At 47.0% G+C, this 17,846-nt stretch overlaps 2 protein-coding genes across 2 annotated transcripts in view; both read left to right on the plus strand.

Moving 5' to 3' along the window:
* cwf19l2 (CWF19 like cell cycle control factor 2) overlaps positions 1-2,019 on the plus strand; it is a 56,214-nt gene extending 54,195 nt beyond the window's left edge. Inside the window, exons 15-20 of the mRNA XM_052468889.1 lie at positions 291-503; positions 595-711; positions 838-993; positions 1,073-1,153; positions 1,363-1,464; positions 1,596-2,019. Coding sequence (XP_052324849.1) covers positions 291-503; positions 595-711; positions 838-993; positions 1,073-1,153; positions 1,363-1,464; positions 1,596-1,736 — 810 coding nt within the window. The 3' untranslated portion in view covers positions 1,737-2,019. The remainder of the gene's footprint in view (positions 1-290; positions 504-594; positions 712-837; positions 994-1,072; positions 1,154-1,362; positions 1,465-1,595) is intronic.
* Positions 2,020-7,200: 5,181 nt separating this feature from the next.
* LOC118396894 (guanylate cyclase soluble subunit alpha-2-like) overlaps positions 7,201-17,846 on the plus strand; it is a 161,074-nt gene continuing 150,428 nt past the window's right edge. The window contains exons 1-3 of the mRNA XM_052468009.1: positions 7,201-7,980; positions 16,308-16,369; positions 17,703-17,830. Coding sequence (XP_052323969.1) covers positions 7,744-7,980; positions 16,308-16,369; positions 17,703-17,830 — 427 coding nt within the window. The 5' untranslated portion in view covers positions 7,201-7,743. The remainder of the gene's footprint in view (positions 7,981-16,307; positions 16,370-17,702; positions 17,831-17,846) is intronic.

Below are 17,846 nucleotides of genomic sequence, written 5' to 3' on the forward strand. Positions count from 1 at the left end.
TATCTTGTTTCTGTGTGCGATGTGAATAGTGGGAATATTCGCCCGCTGTTCGATGCTCTCTAGTGTGATGTTTATTCAGCTACAGCAATGACGTCTGTTAACTGACCCGGCTACAGCAATATGGATTTGTATTGATAGACTGATTGATTAGCCCTTTGGGTCTCGCTCTCTCTGTGTGTGTGTGTGTGTAAAATGTAACTCAAGGCCATGCACCGACTCATGGGGAAATCAAAATGCTATGTAAATGATCACACTTTAGGCAAACAAACACATTTCTCTCTCTCTCTCAGATGATGGGGAAGACAGACGATGACAACTACACCCTGGATGACATGTTTGTTTCCAGCGTGGCTCAGAGAGAGGGCGAGGGGCGGGACGAGGAGAGGATGAGGAGCAGAGCCATCGCGGAGCACAGGCGACTGGCCGTTACCATGGAGAAATGCCATCACTGCTTCAGCAACCCCGAGCTCCAGAAACACCTGCTCATCGCCATAGGAACGAAGGTGAGAAAGTAGGGAAGAAGAGTTTGGCCCATTGGGATTTGTGGTGTCAGATTGGGGTGTCTGTTTTTTGACTGGGTGTGTGTCTCCGCAGGTGTATCTGAGCCTGCCTGGGGGTGTGTCTCTGACAGAGGGTCACTGTCTGATCACTCCACTGCAACACCACTGCTCTGCCACTGGATTGGATGAGGACGTGTGGACCGAGATCCAGGTCAGACAATAAATAACTCTACTACAGCCTAGACATGCCCTCCCACCTTTCCGATTTTCACTGATTGGTCTAGAAGGCAGAGATTGTGAGTTTGTGTGTGACGTTGTGTGTTTGTCCTGTGTGCAGGTGTTCCGCAGGGCGCTGGTGCAGATGTTTGAGTCTCAGGATCAGGACTGTGTGTTTATGGAGACCCACATGAACCCAAAGAGACGCCAGCACATGGTCCTGGAGTGTATCCCTCTACCCAGAGAACTGGGAGACATGGCTCCTATCTACTTTAAGGTGTGTTTGTGTATCTTCCTATAGAAACCATCTATAGAATAGATGAGCTGTCTGGGTTAATACTGCGTGTGTCCTACAGAAAGCCATCATGGAATGTGATGAGGAGTGGGCAATGAATAAGAAGGTAGTGGATCTCTCCTCCAAAGACATCCGCCACGCTGTGAGTTATACCTCCATCGTCTTGTTCCTTCTTCCTCACTCCTGAAATGTTTTCATCCCTCTTCCCTCCCCGTCTGTCCCTCCCTTCCTGCATGCCTCCCTCCCTCTACCAAGCTCCAGGACCAGGTGCCTGTCTCAGCCCCTGAGAGAGTGTTTCTAGAGGCGTGTATTCTGTGAGTGTGTTTGACAGTTGTGTTCTCTCTGTGCCAGGTGCCGCGGGGTCTGCCATATTTCTCAGTAGACTTTGGTCTTCAGGGGGGCTTTGCTCACGTCATTGAAAACGAACACAAGTTCCCCCACTACTTTGGCAAGGTCAGTGAACTACAACCTCTATGGGGTGCTTTTACTGTCCACTGTGGCACTCTAAACCTTCTCCCTCCTTTCCCCATCCTTCTCCTCTTCCCTCCTCTCCTTCTCTCCCGCTCCTCCTCTCCCTTCTTCAGGAGATTGTTGGGGGGATGTTGGACGTGGAGCCGAGGATATGGAGGAAGTCCATCAGAGAGAACTTTGACGACCAGCGGAAGAAAGTCCTTGAGTTCTCCCAGTGGTGGAAACCCTTCGACTGCACCAAGACGGACAGCTGAACCAACCAACCAACACATCTCAATAAACCCTTAGCCCCTAAAAATATACAGTAGATGTAACTGCAATAGCCCCCTTCTGCGTTAGCCCCTTGTCTTCTGAGACTATGACTGTCTGCTTTATAATCCTCTGATCCTGTCAACACATTGTTTTACTCTGAGATTATTCTGATTAAATACGGGCAGAAGGCCATAAAATAACTATTTTAAAAGCTGATGTACAACTGTTGTGTATGTTGGGATACATTGTTTTACTATCTTAAAAATAAATGAATATGATGCTTTCGGTTTTTCTACTTTTGTCATTTAGCAGACACTCTTATAAAGAGCCACTTTCAATTAGTGCATTCATCTTCAAATATCTATCAATTAGTGCATTCATCTTCAAATACCTGTCAATTAGTGCATTCATCTTCAAATACCTGTCAATTAGTGCATTCATCTTCAAATATCTATCAATTAGTGCATTCATCTTCAAATATCTGTCAATTAGTGCATTCATCTTCAAATACCTGTCAATTAGTGCATTCATCTTCAAATACCTGTCAATTAGTGCATTCATCTTCAAATATCTGTCAATTAGTGCATTCATCTTCAAATACCTGTCAATTAGTGCATTCATCTTCAAATACCTGTCAATTAGTGCATTCATCTTCAAATATCTGTCAATTAGTGCATGTGTCTTCAAATACCTGTCAATTAGTGCATTCATCTTCAAATACCTGTCAATTAGTGCATTCATCTTCAAATACCTGTCAATTAGTGCATTCATCTTCAAATACCTGTCAATTAGTGCATTCATCTTCAAATACCTGTCAATTAGTGCATTCATCTTCAAATACCTGTCAATTAGTGCATTCATCTTCAAATACCTGTCAATTAGTGCATTCATCTTCAAATACCTGTCAATTAGTGCATTCATCTTCAAATACCTGTCAATTAGTGCATTCATCTTCAAATATCTATCAATTAGTGCATTCATCTTCAAATATCTGTCAATTAGTGCATGTGTCTTCAAATACCTGTCAATTAGTGCATTCATCTTCAAATACCTGTCAATTAGTGCATTCATCTTCAAATACCTGTCAATTAGTGCATTCATCTTCAAATATCTGTCAATTAGTGCATGTGTCTTCAAATATCTGTCAATTAGTGCATGTGTCTTCAAATATCTAGGGGAGACAACCATATATCACAATCGTAGCAAGTACATTTTCCCCTCAAAGTACAGTAGGTATCAACCAAGTCAGTTTTAGTAGAAAAAGTGTTGGTTCATTTTCATTTACTGCTTTGTCATGAGGTAACTTGTAAACACCTAAAACAGACCCACACACACTTTTACTCGTGGCTAAACAGCAAACCTGCAGCTGCTTTCATCATTCAGACAGTAGATTGTTCCTGACATGAGTTAACCATTACAATGGCTCATTACTGTCCCCTGGAAGACCTCTCTCCTCCCTATCCTGTTATTTAACTCTCTCCTCTCTCCATCTTCCTCTTATCACTCATCTCCACTCCTGTGTGTATCAGTGGTATGTCTCTGTCTGTGTGTGTTCTAGACAGTAAATGGTCATCAGTAATGGTGTTATAGTGGTGACGAGTGATCTGTGATTATGTCCACTTAGATGGACCTGGGACAGATTCACAGCCAAGCTCCACTCTACTGTCCTCTTCCTGCTGACGCATTCTATCCGTCTCCCTCACCCAGCCATCCACACACCGTCAGCCCATATCCCGTGACTAACCCTACCACTTCTGATTAACTGTGTCGTTTATCACAGTATGGTTCAGACAAGTGCTCTACTTGGTTTTACAGTTTTACACACACACACAGGGTAGAGCAGACTGTGTTAGTCCTACAGGGCCTGTATGGCTGTGTTTAGACAGACAGACCAATTCTGATATTTTATTCATGAATTGGCCCTTTTCTTACCAATCAGATCTTAAAAAGATAATTTAGACCAATTAGTGGGGGGTGAAATGGGCTGCCTGTCTAAATGCAGCGTACGTTTTGTTTGGAAATACAAGCCTACAGTCAGTTGGAACTAGATCAGACAAGGGGGAGGTGAGTGTATCTCTGAATGACTTGAGGCACCTGTGTGACTCAACGGTAGGCACCTCGGAGCCACATCATGCACCATCTCTGCTAGCGCTGCTAATTTCATGTGACTGACCGATTTATGTTACCTTTGGGTGTGTGAGTGTCTCTGACTGACATTAACATCGTTTGTGTGTTATTCTGTCTGTGGTATTTAGGTGCATTGTGATGTCTGGGCAGTCTCTTGCTCAACAGCTCTAGAAAAAGCATACCCTAAGGCAATTACAACAATTACCTTCTGAAGATTCAGTTTGTCGAAATCTAAATAATGGCTTTCAAATTGAAGCTGGGTTTTCGGTGATGTCAACTGAAGGGACGAGGCTTCATACTGTAGGCTATGTTCCCTTTCAGTAATAACAAGCATTGTGTAAGCACTATTGTTGTCTTTGTAACATTTAATTATAATCTTCAATAAACCTAATGATTTGTTAAAGGTATTATACAATCGACCCATCTTCGGAGCGCACACACAGCCAAGGATTTCCCTTGCTTTTAATCTCCAGAGAGTTATGGTTCAATTGTTGCTGCAGATTTATTAAATATCCTTCTGGCAGAGTTATTGATTTATCGTCTTATGGTGATTGAGGTTGTGTAGCTAGATAAGTGAGGGGGGATGGGGAGGGACTAAACATACTTTTGTTCATGTAGTGTATGTGGATACCTGCTCGTGAAAAAATCATGCATTAATCAAATGTAATTTGTCACATACACATGGTTAGCAGATGTTAATGCGAGTGTAGCGAAATGCTTGTGCTTCTAGTTCCGACAATTCAGTAATAACCAACGAGTAATCTAACCTAACAATTTCACAACAACTACCTTATACACACAAGTGTAAATTGATAAAGAATATGTACATAAAGATATCTGAATGAGTGATGGTACAGAACGGCATAGGCAAGATGCAGTAGATGGTATAGAGTACAGTATATACATAAGAGATGAGTAATCTAGGGTTTATAAACATAAAGTGGCATAGTTTTAAAGTGGCTAGTGATACATGTATTACTAGCCATATGGAGTCGGTCCCTCCTTTGCTGCTTTAACAGCCTCCACTCTTCTGAGGAGGCTTTCCACTAGATGTTGGAACATTGCTGCGGGGACTTGCTTCCATTCAGCCACGAGAGCATTAGTGAGGTTGGGCATTGATGTTGGGTGATTAGGCCTGGCTCGCAGTCGGCGTTTCAATTCATCCCAAAGGTTTTGCATAGGGTTGAGGTCAGGGCTCTGTGCAGGCCAGTCAAGTTCTTCCCCACCGATCTCGACAAACCATTTCTGTATGGACCTCGCTTTGTGCACAGGGGCATTGTAATGCTGAACAAGGAAAGGGCCTTCTCCAAACTTTTGCCACAAAGTTGGAAGCAGAGAATCGTCTAGAATGATATTGTATGCTGTAGCATGAAGATGTCCCTTCACTGGAACAAAGCTACTAGCCCAGACCATGAAAAACAGCCCCAGATGATTATTCTCCACCAAACTTTACAGTTGGCACTATGCATTCGGGCAGGTAGTGTTTTCCTGGTATCTGTCAAACCCAGATTTGTCCGTTGGATTGCCAGATGGTGAAGCGTGATTCATCACTTCAGAGAATGCGTTTCCACTGCTCCAGAGTCCAATGGCGGCGAGCTTTACACCACTCCAGCTAACGCTTGGCATTGTGCAAGTTCGGCCATGTAAACCCATTTCATAAAGCTCTCGACGAACAGTTCTTGTCTTGACTTTGTTTCTAAATGTAGTTTGGAACTTGGTAGTGAGTGTTGCAACTGAGGACAGACGATTTTTACACGTTAGATGCTGCAGCACCCGGCGGTCCCATTCTGTGAGCTTGTGATTCACAATAACAGCACTTACAGCTGACCGGGGCAGCTCTAGCAGGGCAGACATTTTACAAACTGACTTGTTAGAAAGGTGGCATCCTATGACGGTGTCACATTGAAAGTCACAGCTCTTCAATAAGACCATTCTACTGCTAATGTTTCTCTATGGCGATCACATGGCTGTGTGCTCGATGTTATATACCTGTCAGGTGTGACTGAAATAGCCAAATCCACTCATTTGAAGGGGTTGCCACATACTTCTGTATATATAGTGTATTTCAATGTAAACTATTTGTGTCAGGGCACACTGCTTTGGCAAAGAAAAAACTATTAAGGATCTGTCACGTCCTGACCATAGAGTCCCATAGAGTCCTTATTTTCTATGGTGGAGTAGGTCAGGGCGTGACTGGGGGGTTAGTCTAGTTTATTTCTATGTGGGTGTTTTAGTTTTCATGTTTCTATGTTGATTTGTATGATTCCCAATTAGAGGCAGCTGGTAATCGTTGTCAGTAATTGGGGATCATATTTAAGTAGTGTTTGTTCCCACCTGTGTTTATGGGATTTTGTATTTTGAGTAAGTGTATGTAGCACCTCTGAAGTCACGGTTCGTTGTTCGCTTATTGTTTTTGTTAAGTTTCATTATTAATAAATGATGTGGAACTCAACATTCGCTGCGCCTTGGTCCCTTTCAATAAACAAACGTGACAGAATTGCACATCCAGGAAAATGACCGCTGTGCATGTAAGGATGTTTTGCATCCTATGGTTGTCTGTGCCTCTCTCTCTGTGTCTGTATGTCTGTCTGACATGTGCATGCTTGTATGTCTATCTATGGGTATGCAGTGTGTGTTTATCCAGGGCGTATGTATGCACAATCCTGGTAGTGTGTTTTCTTCTGTTTTTGTGTCTCAGGCCGCAGGCAGGGGGTCAGGCACATGGGCAGAGAAGAGGTCAAGGTCACTGAAGCAATACATGATCGACATGAATGTTGCCTGCTGCAGCTCGCCGATTGGAATTAGCCTAATAACTTCAGTTACATTCATCATATTGTGACAGAGAGCTGGTTCTTATAGGAGGGAAGGCTGTGTGACTAGTGGTGTGCTATATCATAGTCTAGCCGACTAGGACCAAGCCTAACTTAAATGATTGTTTTATCTCAATTACCTTGAGTAAAGTAAGAAGTACATGATTTACAACTGTCGGTATTCAGTTGATTATGGCAAATTGGTCTAGAATACAAACACACTGAATATGTTCTGCTGGCATTGCACAGTGGGGCCAGATGGCTTAGTGTGTGGCATGTAAAAAATAAAAATAAAGGATAAAATCACATGCAAATACTCGGCCTATTTGATTTGTAGGTTATGTCTTGGTGTCTCATGCAGTTGCTTGTAGTAGTCTAGTGTCTCCTCCGTCAGTATCTGCGCCATACATTAGCATAGCTCTAGACTAGTCTCCCTCTCATATGGATGGTAGGAGGGGCAGGGTTAAATATGATGTTAAATCTGATTGGCTGTGGCGGATGGAGGTAGTGTAGAATAGTGATGCTGTAGAGCTTGAGCAGAGTGGACAGATATAACTCCACCAGGCAGCGGCTCGAGCTGATGTTTGACTGCATGCTGACTGCGCGAGCATCTCTCGGTATCTTCCGATCCTCAGTTCCGAACCTGGACACACCGTTTCCCGCCCACCGGAGAGGAGAGGAATACAGCCAGCCAACTGCAGGGATGAAAGGATGAGCAGTTCACACAGACAGAGTCAGAAAGCCGTGAAGCCGCACATGACTTGACAGTAGAGGTGCGCAGCAGGCAAAATACTTCCACCTGGGATTTCAAAGGGAAAACAAAAGGGACAACCGTTAAAACCGTTAGACATGAGATTCAGCTGGTAAACCTAGTCCCTATCTGGATGCCGCGATAGCCTATTTGTTTGTTCTCTAAATGCTCGCGTGCCGTTAGTGTCGCTCTTAACCGGCGCGCGCGCCTCCCAATCTTTCCCACGCAAGTGAATCTGATGAGTCCCCGTAGCCGCGTGTTGTTTCGTCGCCGCACGCGTACGCGCCCGGACTTCTCGCGCTTAGCAGCAGCAGCAGCAGCATGTCCTCGCGCAAGATCTCGTCAGAGTCGTTCAGCTCGATGGGCTCGGAGTGCCTGGAGAGCCCTGGAGATGATGGCGACTCCTGCCCATTTTCACGCATCTGGAACGGCAAGAGCCCCGTGGAGAAGCTCGCGTGCCCGTTCGAGGACGCACCGGGACCCAAACGGGCGACAAGACGGAAGCGCGTGAACCTGGACTCGCTCGGGGAGAGCTTGAGGAGGTTAACGTCGCCCACGGTAGGATACAGTAACAAAAACAGCAGATTTTCTCTGGTATTTCTCTCTCCCCTCGGCATGCATCACTGGTGTGATTACACAAGGGCCAGCACCCTAGAGATGACTGTTAGAATAACGAGAGAGAGAAGAATGGGTAGAAGGTACACCTATTCTATATCACTCCTAACTGGGTGATGAGGTTGTTCTGGTGAGTGTACTGAAGGCAGACTGTTTACAGTGTGTAGTTTAGCTGATTCCCTCAAGCCTCCTCTCCCCCATCTGCACTGACATGAAAGAGGTGGACAGGTGAAATAAATGACCAGGTAGGGAGGGCTCCAGCTTACTGCATCATTAACCTGTGTTTTCAGAACAGTGTAGGTTAAGGAATAGAAACTAGGAAAGAAGCTACATATTAAAGATGCATTTGATGATTGTTGTGATAAAGAAATCCTGGTCTAATACAATACTCTTTTTTTATTCCCTTGGTCCAAGGGAAGTGCTTAACTTGCTACTCCCTGGCCAAAAGCAGAGCGGGAGAACAGAGCATGTACTTGGTGTTCGCTTCACGGTCCTGATACTATCAACCAGGCCAGTCACGGTGACCCAGAACAGAGGACACACACACAGCGTCTTCACACACAGATGGGCATACCCTCCCCCTGTCTCCACACATTATACTGCTTGAGGAGAGATGAGAACTGCTTGAGGAGAGAGATAGAGGAGAGATGAGAACTGCTTGAGGAGAGAGGAGAGAGAAGAACTGCTTGAGGAGAGAGGAGAGAGAAGAACTGCTTGAAGAGATAGGATGCAGGAGAAAGGCATATGAAGGATACAGATGATGGAGGGAGGGGAGAGAGGAAAGGAGGGCAGAGGAAGGATACAGATGAGGGTAGAGAGGAAAGGAGGGCAGAGGGAGGATACAGATTATGGAGGGAGGGGGAGAGGGGAGAGAGGAAAGGAGGGCAGAGGAAGGATACAGATTATGGAGGGGAGAGAGGAAAGGAGGGCAGAGGAAGGATACAGATTATGGAGGGGAGAGAGGAAAGGAGGGCAGAGGAAGGATACAGATTATGGAGGGAGGGGAGAGGAAATGAGGGCAGAGGAAGGATACAGATTATGGAGGGGAGAGAGGAAAGGAGGGCAGAGGGAGGATACAGATTATGGAGGGGAGAGAGGAAAGGAGGGCAGAGGGAGGATACAGATTATGGAGGGAGGCGGGAGAGGGGAGAGAGGAAAGGAGGGCAGAGGGAGGATACAGATTATGGAGGGGAGAGAGGAAAGGAGGGCAGAGGGAGGATACAGATCATGGAGGGAGGGGGAGAGGGGAGAGAGGAAAGGAGGGCAGAGGAAGGATACAGATTATGGAGGGGAGAGAGGAAAGGAGGGCAGAGGAAGGATACAGATTATGGAGGGAGAGGGGAGAGAGGAAAGGAGGGCAGAGGAAGGATACAGATTATGGAGGGGAGAGAGGAAAGGAGGGCATAGGGAGGATACAGATTATGGAGGGAGGGGGGAGAGGGGAGAGAGGAAAGGAGGGCAGAGGAAGGATACAGATTATGGAGGGAGGGGAGAGAGGAAATGAGGACAGAGGAAGGATACAGATTATGGAGGGGAGAGAGGAAAGGAGGGCAGAGGGAGGATAGAGATTATGGAGGGGAGAGAGGAAAGGAGGGCAGAGGGAGGATACAGATTATGGAGGGAGGGGGAGAGGGGAGAGAGGAAAGGAGGGCAGAGGAAGGATACAGATTATGGAGGGAGGGGAGAGATGAAATGAGGGCAGAGGAAGGATACAGATTATGGAGGGGAGAGAGGAAAGGAGGGCAGAGGGAGGATACAGATGAGGGAGGGAGGGGAGAGAGGAAAGGAGGGCAGAGGGAGGATACAGATGATGGAGGAAGGAAAGGAGGGCAGAGGAAGGATACAGATGATGGAGGGAGGGAGGAAAGGAGGGCAGAGGAAGGATGCAGATTATGGAGGGAGGAAAGGAGGGCAGAGGGAGGATACAGATTATGTAGAGGGGAGAGAGGAAAGGAGGGCAGAGGAAGGATACAGATTATGGAGGGGAGAGAGGAAAGGAGGGCAGAGGGTGGATACAGATTATGGAGGGAGGGGAGAGAGGAAAGGAGAGCAGAGGAAGGATACAGATTATGGAGGGGAGAGAGGAAAGGAGGGCAGAGGGAGGATACAGATTATGGAGGGGAGAGAGGAAAGGAGGACAGTGGGTGGATACAGATTATGGAGAGGGGAGAGAGGAAAGGAGGGCAGAGGAAGGATACAGATTATGGAGGGGAGAGAGGAAAAGAGGGCAGAGGGTGGATACAGTTAATTGAGGGAGGGGAGAGAGGAAAGGAGAGCAGAGGAAGGATACAGATTATGGAGGGGAGAGAGGAAAGGAGGGCAGAGGGAGGATACAGATTATGGAGGGGAGAGAGGAAAGGAGGACAGTGGGTGGATACAGATTATGGAGAGGGGAGAGAGGAAAGGAGGGCAGAGGAAGGATACAGATTATGGAGGGAGGGGGGAGAGGGGAGAGAGGAAAGGAGGGCAGAGGAAGGATACAGATTATGGAGGGAGGGGAGAGAGGAAATGAGGACAGAGGAAGGATACAGATTATGGAGGGGAGAGAGGAAAGGAGGGCAGAGGGAGGATACAGATTATGGAGGGGAGAGAGGAAAGGAGGGCAGAGGGAGGATACAGATTATGGAGGGAGGGGGGAGAGGGGAGAGAGGAAAGGAGGGCAGAGGAAGGATACAGATTATGGAGGGAGGGGAGAGATGAAATGAGGGCAGAGGAAGGATACAGATTATGGAGGGGAGAGAGGAAAGGAGGGCAGAGGGAGGATACAGATTATGGAGGGGAGAGAGGAAAGGAGGGCAGAGGGAGGATACAGATTATGGAGGGAGGGGGGAGAGGGGAGAGAGGAAAGGAGGGCAGAGGGAGGATACAGATTATGGAGGGGAGAGAGGAAAGGAGGGCAGAGGGAGGATACAGATCATGGAGGGAGGGGGAGAGAGGAAAGGAGGGCAGAGGAAGGATACAGATTATGGAGGGGAGAGAGGAAAGAAGGGCAGAGGAAGGATACAGATTATGGAGGGAGAGGGGAGAGAGGAAAGGAGGGCAGAGGAAGGATACAGATTATGGAGGGAGGGGAGAGAGGAAATGAGGACAGAGGAAGGATACAGATTATGGAGGGGAGAGAGGAAAGGAGGGCATAGGGAGGATACAGATTATGGAGGGAGGGGGGAGAGGGGAGAGAGGAAAGGAGGGCAGAGGAAGGATACAGATTATGGAGGGAGGGGAGAGAGGAAATGAGGACAGAGGAAGGATACAGATTATGGAGGGGAAAGAGGAAAGGAGGGCAGAGGGAGGATACAGATTATGGAGGGGAGAGAGGAAAGGAGGGCAGAGGAAGGATACAGATTATGGAGGGAGGGAGAGGGGAGAGGAAAGGAGGGCAGAGGAGGATACAGATTAGGGAGGGAGGGGAGAGAGGAAAGGAGGGCAGAGGGAGGATACAGATGATGGAGGAAGGAAAGGAGGGCAGAGGAAGGATACAGATGATGGAGGGAGGGGGAGGAAAGGAGGGCAGAGAGGAAGGATGCAGATGATGGGGGAGGAAAGGAGGGCAGAGGAGGATACAGATTATGGAGGGGGGAGAGGAGGAAAGGAGGGCAGAGGAAGGATACAGATTATGGAGGAGGGCAGAGGAAGGAAAGGAGGGCAGAGGGTGGATACAGATTATGGGACAGGGAGGGAGGGGAGAGAGGAAAGGAGAGCAGAGAAGGATACAGATTATGGAGGGGAGAGAGGAAAGGAGGGCAGAGGGAGGATACAGATTATGGAGGGGAGAGAGGAAAGGAGGACAGTGGGTGGATACAGATTATGGAGAGGGGAGAGAGGAAAGGAGGGCAGAGGAAGGATACAGATTATGGAGGGGAGAGAGGAAAAGAGGGCAGAGGGTGGATACAGTTAATTGAGGGAGGGGAGAGAGGAAAGGAGAGCAGAGGAAGGATACAGATTATGGAGGGGAGAGAGGAAATAATATATATAATAATAATATATGCCATTTAGCAGACGCTTTTATCCAAAGCGATTTACAGTCATGTGTGCATAGATTCTACGTATGGGTGGTCCCGGGGATTGAACCCACTGCCCTGGCGTTACAAGCGCCATGCTCTACCAACTGAGCTACAGAAGGACCGCAGAGGGAGGATACAGATTATGGAGGGGAGAGAGGAAAGGAGGACAGTGGGTGGATACAGATTATGGAGGGAGGGGAGAGAGGAAAGGAGAGCAGAGGAAGGATACAGATTATGGAGGGGAGAGAGGAAAGGTGGGCAGAGGGAGGATACAGATTATGGAGGGGAGAGAGGAAAGGAGGGCAGAGGGAGGATACAGATTATGGAGGGGAGAGAGGAAAGGAGGACAGTGGGTGGATACAGATTATGGAGGGAGGGGAGAGAGGAAAGGAGAGCAGAGGAAGGATACAGATTATGGAGGGGAGAGAGGAAAGGTGGGCAGAGGGAGGATACAGATTATGGAGGGGAGAGAGGAAAGGAGGGCAGAGGAAGCATGCAGATGAGGGAGGGAGGGGAGAGAGGAAAGGAGGGCAGAGGGAGGATACAGCTAATTGGAGGAAGGAAAGGAGAGCAGAGGAAGGATGGAGGGAGAGGAGAGAGGAAAGGAGGGCAGAGGAAGGATGGAGGGAGGGAGGGGAGAGAGGAAAGGAGGGCAGAGGAAGGATGGAGGGAGGGAGGAGAGAGAGGAAAGGAGGGCAGAGGAAGGATGGAGGGAGAGGAGAGAGGAAAGGAGGGCAGAGGAAGGATGGAGGGAGGGAGGGAGGGGAGAGAGGAAAGGAGGGCAGAGGAAGGATGGAGGGAGGGAGGAGAGAGAGGAAAGGAGGGCAGAGGAAGGATGGAGGGAGAGGAGAGAGGAAAGGAGGGCAGAGGAAGGATACAGATGATGGAGGGAGGAAAGGAGGGCAGAGGAAGGATACAGATGATGGAGGAAGGAAAGGAGGGCAGAGGAAGGATACAGATGATGGAGGGCAGAGGAAGGATGCAGATTATGGAGGGAGGAAAGGAGGGCAGAGGAAGGATACAGATGATGGAGGGATGAAAGGAGGGCAGAGGAAGGATACAAATGATGGAGGGAGGGAGGAAAGGAGGGCAGAGGAAGGATGCAGATTATGGAGGGAGGAAAGGAGGGCAGAGGAAGGATGGAAGGAGGGCAGAGGAAGGATACAGATGGAGGGAGGAAAGGAGGGCAGAGGAAGGATACAGATGATAGAGGGAGGAAAGGAGGGAGGGGAGAGAGGAAAGGAGGGCAGAGGAAGGATACAGATGGAGGGAGGAAAGGAGGGCAGAGGAAGGATACAGATGATAGAGGGAGGAAAGGAGGGCAGAGGAAGGATGGAGGGAGGGGAGAGAGGAAAGGAGGGCAGAGGAAGGATACAGATGATGGAGAGAGGAAAGGAGGGCAGAGGAAGGATACATATGATGGAGGGAGGGGAGAAGAAAGGAGAGAGTAAAACTAAAAACACAAATTAACACATTTTTCATTGTGTGTGTGTGTCAGTGTGTGTGTGTATGGATCAGCCAGCTGATCCACCGTGTGTTAACAAGCCAACCCACCTTTTCATTGTGTATGTGTGTGGGTGTATGGATTAATGTACAAGACTTTGAGATGTGAATGTTTGCTTGTGAAATGTGATAAAAGATGTGTGCTTGTCATTGTGTTTACTGGTTTTCTGCTGGTTATGTGTGGAGAGAGTGAGTGTGTGTAGATGACGTATGTTCTGTGAATGAATGGCTAAAACAAGGACATTCTCACAGGACACACACACACTATGCCTGTATGTATAATGTTAGATGAGCCAGATGCCGGTCTCCTGTACACCAGGTTTCATCAAAGGCCGTTAGATGAGCCAGATGCTGGTCTCCTGTACACCAGGTTTCAGCAGAGGCCGTTAGATGAGCCAGATGCCGGTCTCCTGTACACCAGGTTTCAGCAGAGTCCGTTAGATGAGCCAGATGCCGGTCTCCTGTACACCAGGTTTCAGCAGAGACCGTTAGATGAGCCAGCTGCCGGTCTCCTGTACACCAGGTTTCAGCAGAGGCCGTTAGATGAGCCAGATGCCGGTCTCCTGTACACCAGGTTTCAGCAGAGGCCGTTAGATGAGCCAGATGCCGGTCTCCTGTACACCAGGTTTCAGCAGAGGCCGTTAGATGAGCCAGATGCCGGACTCCTGTACACCAGGTTTCAGCAGAGACCGTTAGATGAGCCAGATGCCGGTCTCCTGTACACCAGGTTTCAGCAGAGACCGTTAGATGAGCCAGATGCCGGTCTCCTGTACACCAGGTTTCAGCAGAGGCCGTTAGATGAGCCAGATGCCGGTCTCCTGTACACCAGGTTTCAGCAGAGACCGTTAGATGAGCCAGCTGCCGGTCTCCTGTACACAGGTTTCAGCAGAGGCCGTTAGATGAGCCAGATGCCGGTCTCCTGTACACCAGGTTTCAGCAGAGGCCGTTAGATGAGCCAGATGCCGGTCTCCTGTACACCAGTTTTCAGCAAAGGCCGTTAGATGAGCCAGATGCCGGTCTCCTGTACACCAGGTTTCAGCAGAGACCGTTAGATGAGCCAGATGCCGGTCTCCTGTACACCAGGTTTCAGCAGAGGCCGTTAGATGAGGCAGATGCCGGTCTCCTGTACACCAGGTTTCAGCAGAGACCGTTAGATGAGCCAGATGCCGGTCTCCTGTACACCAGGTTTCAGCAGAGACCGTTGGATGACCCCAGGCTGACACGGTGTTCTTTTACCATTGCTGCAGGATTGTATTAATGTTCATCATATTATCTCTCTCTCTCTCTCTCTCTCTCTCTCTCTCTCTCTCTCTCTCTCTCTCTCTCTCTCTCTCTCTCTGTTGCTCTCTCCTCTCTGTCTCACTCTCTCCATCTCGCACTCTCTCTCACACACGCATGCACACACACACACACTCCGTCTGTCAGAGCCTCTCAGTCAGAGGATAGTGTTTTTGTCGTTGTTGATAGGAAAGGATAGTGTTTTTGTCATAGAAAAGGATAGTGTTTTTGTCATTGTCGATAGGAAAGGATAGTGTTTTTGGCGTGGTTGATAGAAAAGGATAGTGTTTTTGTCGATGTTGATAGGAAACAAAGGTGTTTTTGTCGTTGTCAATAGAAAAGGATAGTGTTTTTGTCATAGAAAAGGATAGTGTTTTTGTCATTGTCGATAGGAAAGGATAGTGTTTTTGGCGTGGTTGATAGGAGAGGATAGTGTTTTTGTTGTGGATTATAGGAGAGGATAGTGTTTTTGGCGTGGTTGATAGGAGAGGATAGTGTTTTTGGCGTGGTTGATAGGAGAGGGTAGTGTTTTTGTCGTGGATGATAGGAATGGATAGTGTTTTTGTCATAGAAAAGGATAGTGTTTTTGTCATAGAAAAGGATAGTGTTTTTGTCATTGTCGATAGGAAAGGATAGTGTTTTTGGAGTGGTTGATAGGAGAGGATAGTGTTTTTGTCATTGTCGATAGAAAAGGATAGTGTTTTTGTCATTGTCGATAGGAAAGGATAGTGTTTTTGGCGTGGTTGATAGGAGAGGATAGTGTTTTTGTCGTGGATGATAGGAGAGGATAGTGTTTTTGGCATGGTTCATAGGAGAGGATAGTGTTTTTGTCATGGTTCATAGGAGAGGATAGTGTGTTTGTCATGGTTCATAGGAGAGGATAGTGTTTTTGTCATGGTTCATAGGAGAGGATAGTGTTTTTGTCATGGTTCATAGGAGAGGATAGTGTTTTTGTCATGGTTCATAGGAGAGGATAGTGTTTTTGTCGTGGTTCATAGGAGAGGATAGTGTTTTTGTCGTGGTTCATAGGAGAGGATAGTGTTTTTGTCATGGTTCATAGGAGAGGATAGTGTTTTTGTCATGGTTCATAGGAGAGGATAGTGTTTTTGTGTGCCAGTAATACATTGCTGGAATGTTAATAAAGTATTAAATGCGGTCTGCTGAAATTATCTTTTTTTATATTTAGGCCCTGAGTTTTTAGCGACCACTTGACCCGACCAGGACAGCAGTGTGCTTATTTTTGTCCTATTCCACACATGTGCAAGTGTGTATTAATGTGCATGTGTGAATTGAATTATTATTTTTTTTGCATATCTGAGAGAGTGGGGCCATGGCCACGGTCTGCCATTATCAATGGTGACCCTGGAGCAATTAGGGTGCCTTGCTTAAGGGAACATCGGCAGACTTTTCACCTTGTTACCTCGGGATTCGAACCAGCAACCTCTTGGTTACTGGCCCAGTGACATTTATTTTTTTATCTTCTTTCAGACACAGATGGTTCAACAGTCTTTACAGAGAACCTTCGAGTTCTACAGACAGAAAGAGATCAGGTAAGGACTGCTGTGCTCCGTGTTTGTATGCGTGTGTGTGCGTGTGTCTGCGTCCTTGAGAATAGTGTAGTAGAGGTAGCTATAGGCCTATGCGAAGAGAGAATAAGCATACTGTGAGTAATGATTTATCGTAACATAGTGAGGTCACATAAGAGCAAGGCTACTGTACTGTTTTAGCTCATATAAGTGTTATAAATGAGAACCATGTTACTAATTCATCTGTTACCTAACACGTGTGTTTGTATATTGTGTTGCTCTGTGTCCTTGTTTTGAACCGTACTGAACAAAAATATAAACACAACATGTAAAGTGTTGGTCCCATGTTTCATGAGCTGAAATAAAAGATCCCAGAAGTTTCTCATACACACAAAAATATGATTTCTTTCAAATTTGTGCACAAATGTGTTTACTTTTCTGTTAGTGAGCATTTCTCCTTTGCCAAGATAATCCATCCACCTGACAGGTGCAGGGGACAATAAAAGGCCACTATAAACAACACAATGCCACAGATGTCTCAAGTTTTGAGGGAGTGTGCAATTGGCATGCTGACTGCAGGAATGTCCACCAGAGCTGTTGCCAGATGTTAATTTCTCTACCATATGACTCCAACGTCATTTTAGAGAATTTGGTAGTACGTCCAATTGGCCTCACAACCGCAGACCACATGTAACCACGCCAACCCAGGGCCTCCACTTCCGGCTTCTTCACCTGCGGGATCGTCTGAGACCAGCCACGTGGACAGCTGAGGAAACTGAGGGTGGACCTAGCTCCCCAGTGGCTGCATCCCTGTCCAGTCGTGAAATCCATAGATTAGGGCATAATGAATTTATTTCAATTGACTTATTGCCTTATATGAACTGTAACTCAGTAAAATCATAGAAATTGTTGCATGTTGAGTTTACATTTTGTTCAGTATAGTTAATTATTACTGTGTGTATGTGTTTGTGTGTGTGTGATCTCTGTCTATTAGGGTGGTAAATGTGTTCATTAGACATAGCAGGTCAATATTACAGTAATGCCACGGTAAATATTACGGTAGTGCCCCATTGGTTTATAAACAGACCAGCAATGAGGCACTCTCAAGCCTGTTATAAACTGGGGGGTTTGAGCCCTGAATGCTGATTGGCTGACAGCTGTGGTATATTTGACCGTATACCACGGATATGACAATACATTTATTTGTACTGCTCTGGTTACGTTGGTAATCAGTTTTTAATAGTAATAAGGCACCTCAGGGGTTTGTGGTATATGGCCAATATACCACACTCTCTCGGGCCTTATTGCTTAATTATATAATCTCTCTGTCCCCATTCCGTGTGTGTGTGTGTCAAAGGTGCAGAGAGGATGGGAAGGAGGAAAAGAAAAGTGTTACTTTGGAGAAGTGTCCCTTTGTGGATCATTGTGGTTCTGGAGAAGAGGAGGACATCTCAGGAATACTACAGTACATGGCTACTCTACAGGGTCAGTATCACTCTAC

This window comes from Oncorhynchus keta, chromosome 18 (genome assembly GCF_023373465.1).
Source record: "Oncorhynchus keta strain PuntledgeMale-10-30-2019 chromosome 18, Oket_V2, whole genome shotgun sequence".
Taxonomy (NCBI): domain Eukaryota; kingdom Metazoa; phylum Chordata; class Actinopteri; order Salmoniformes; family Salmonidae; genus Oncorhynchus; species Oncorhynchus keta.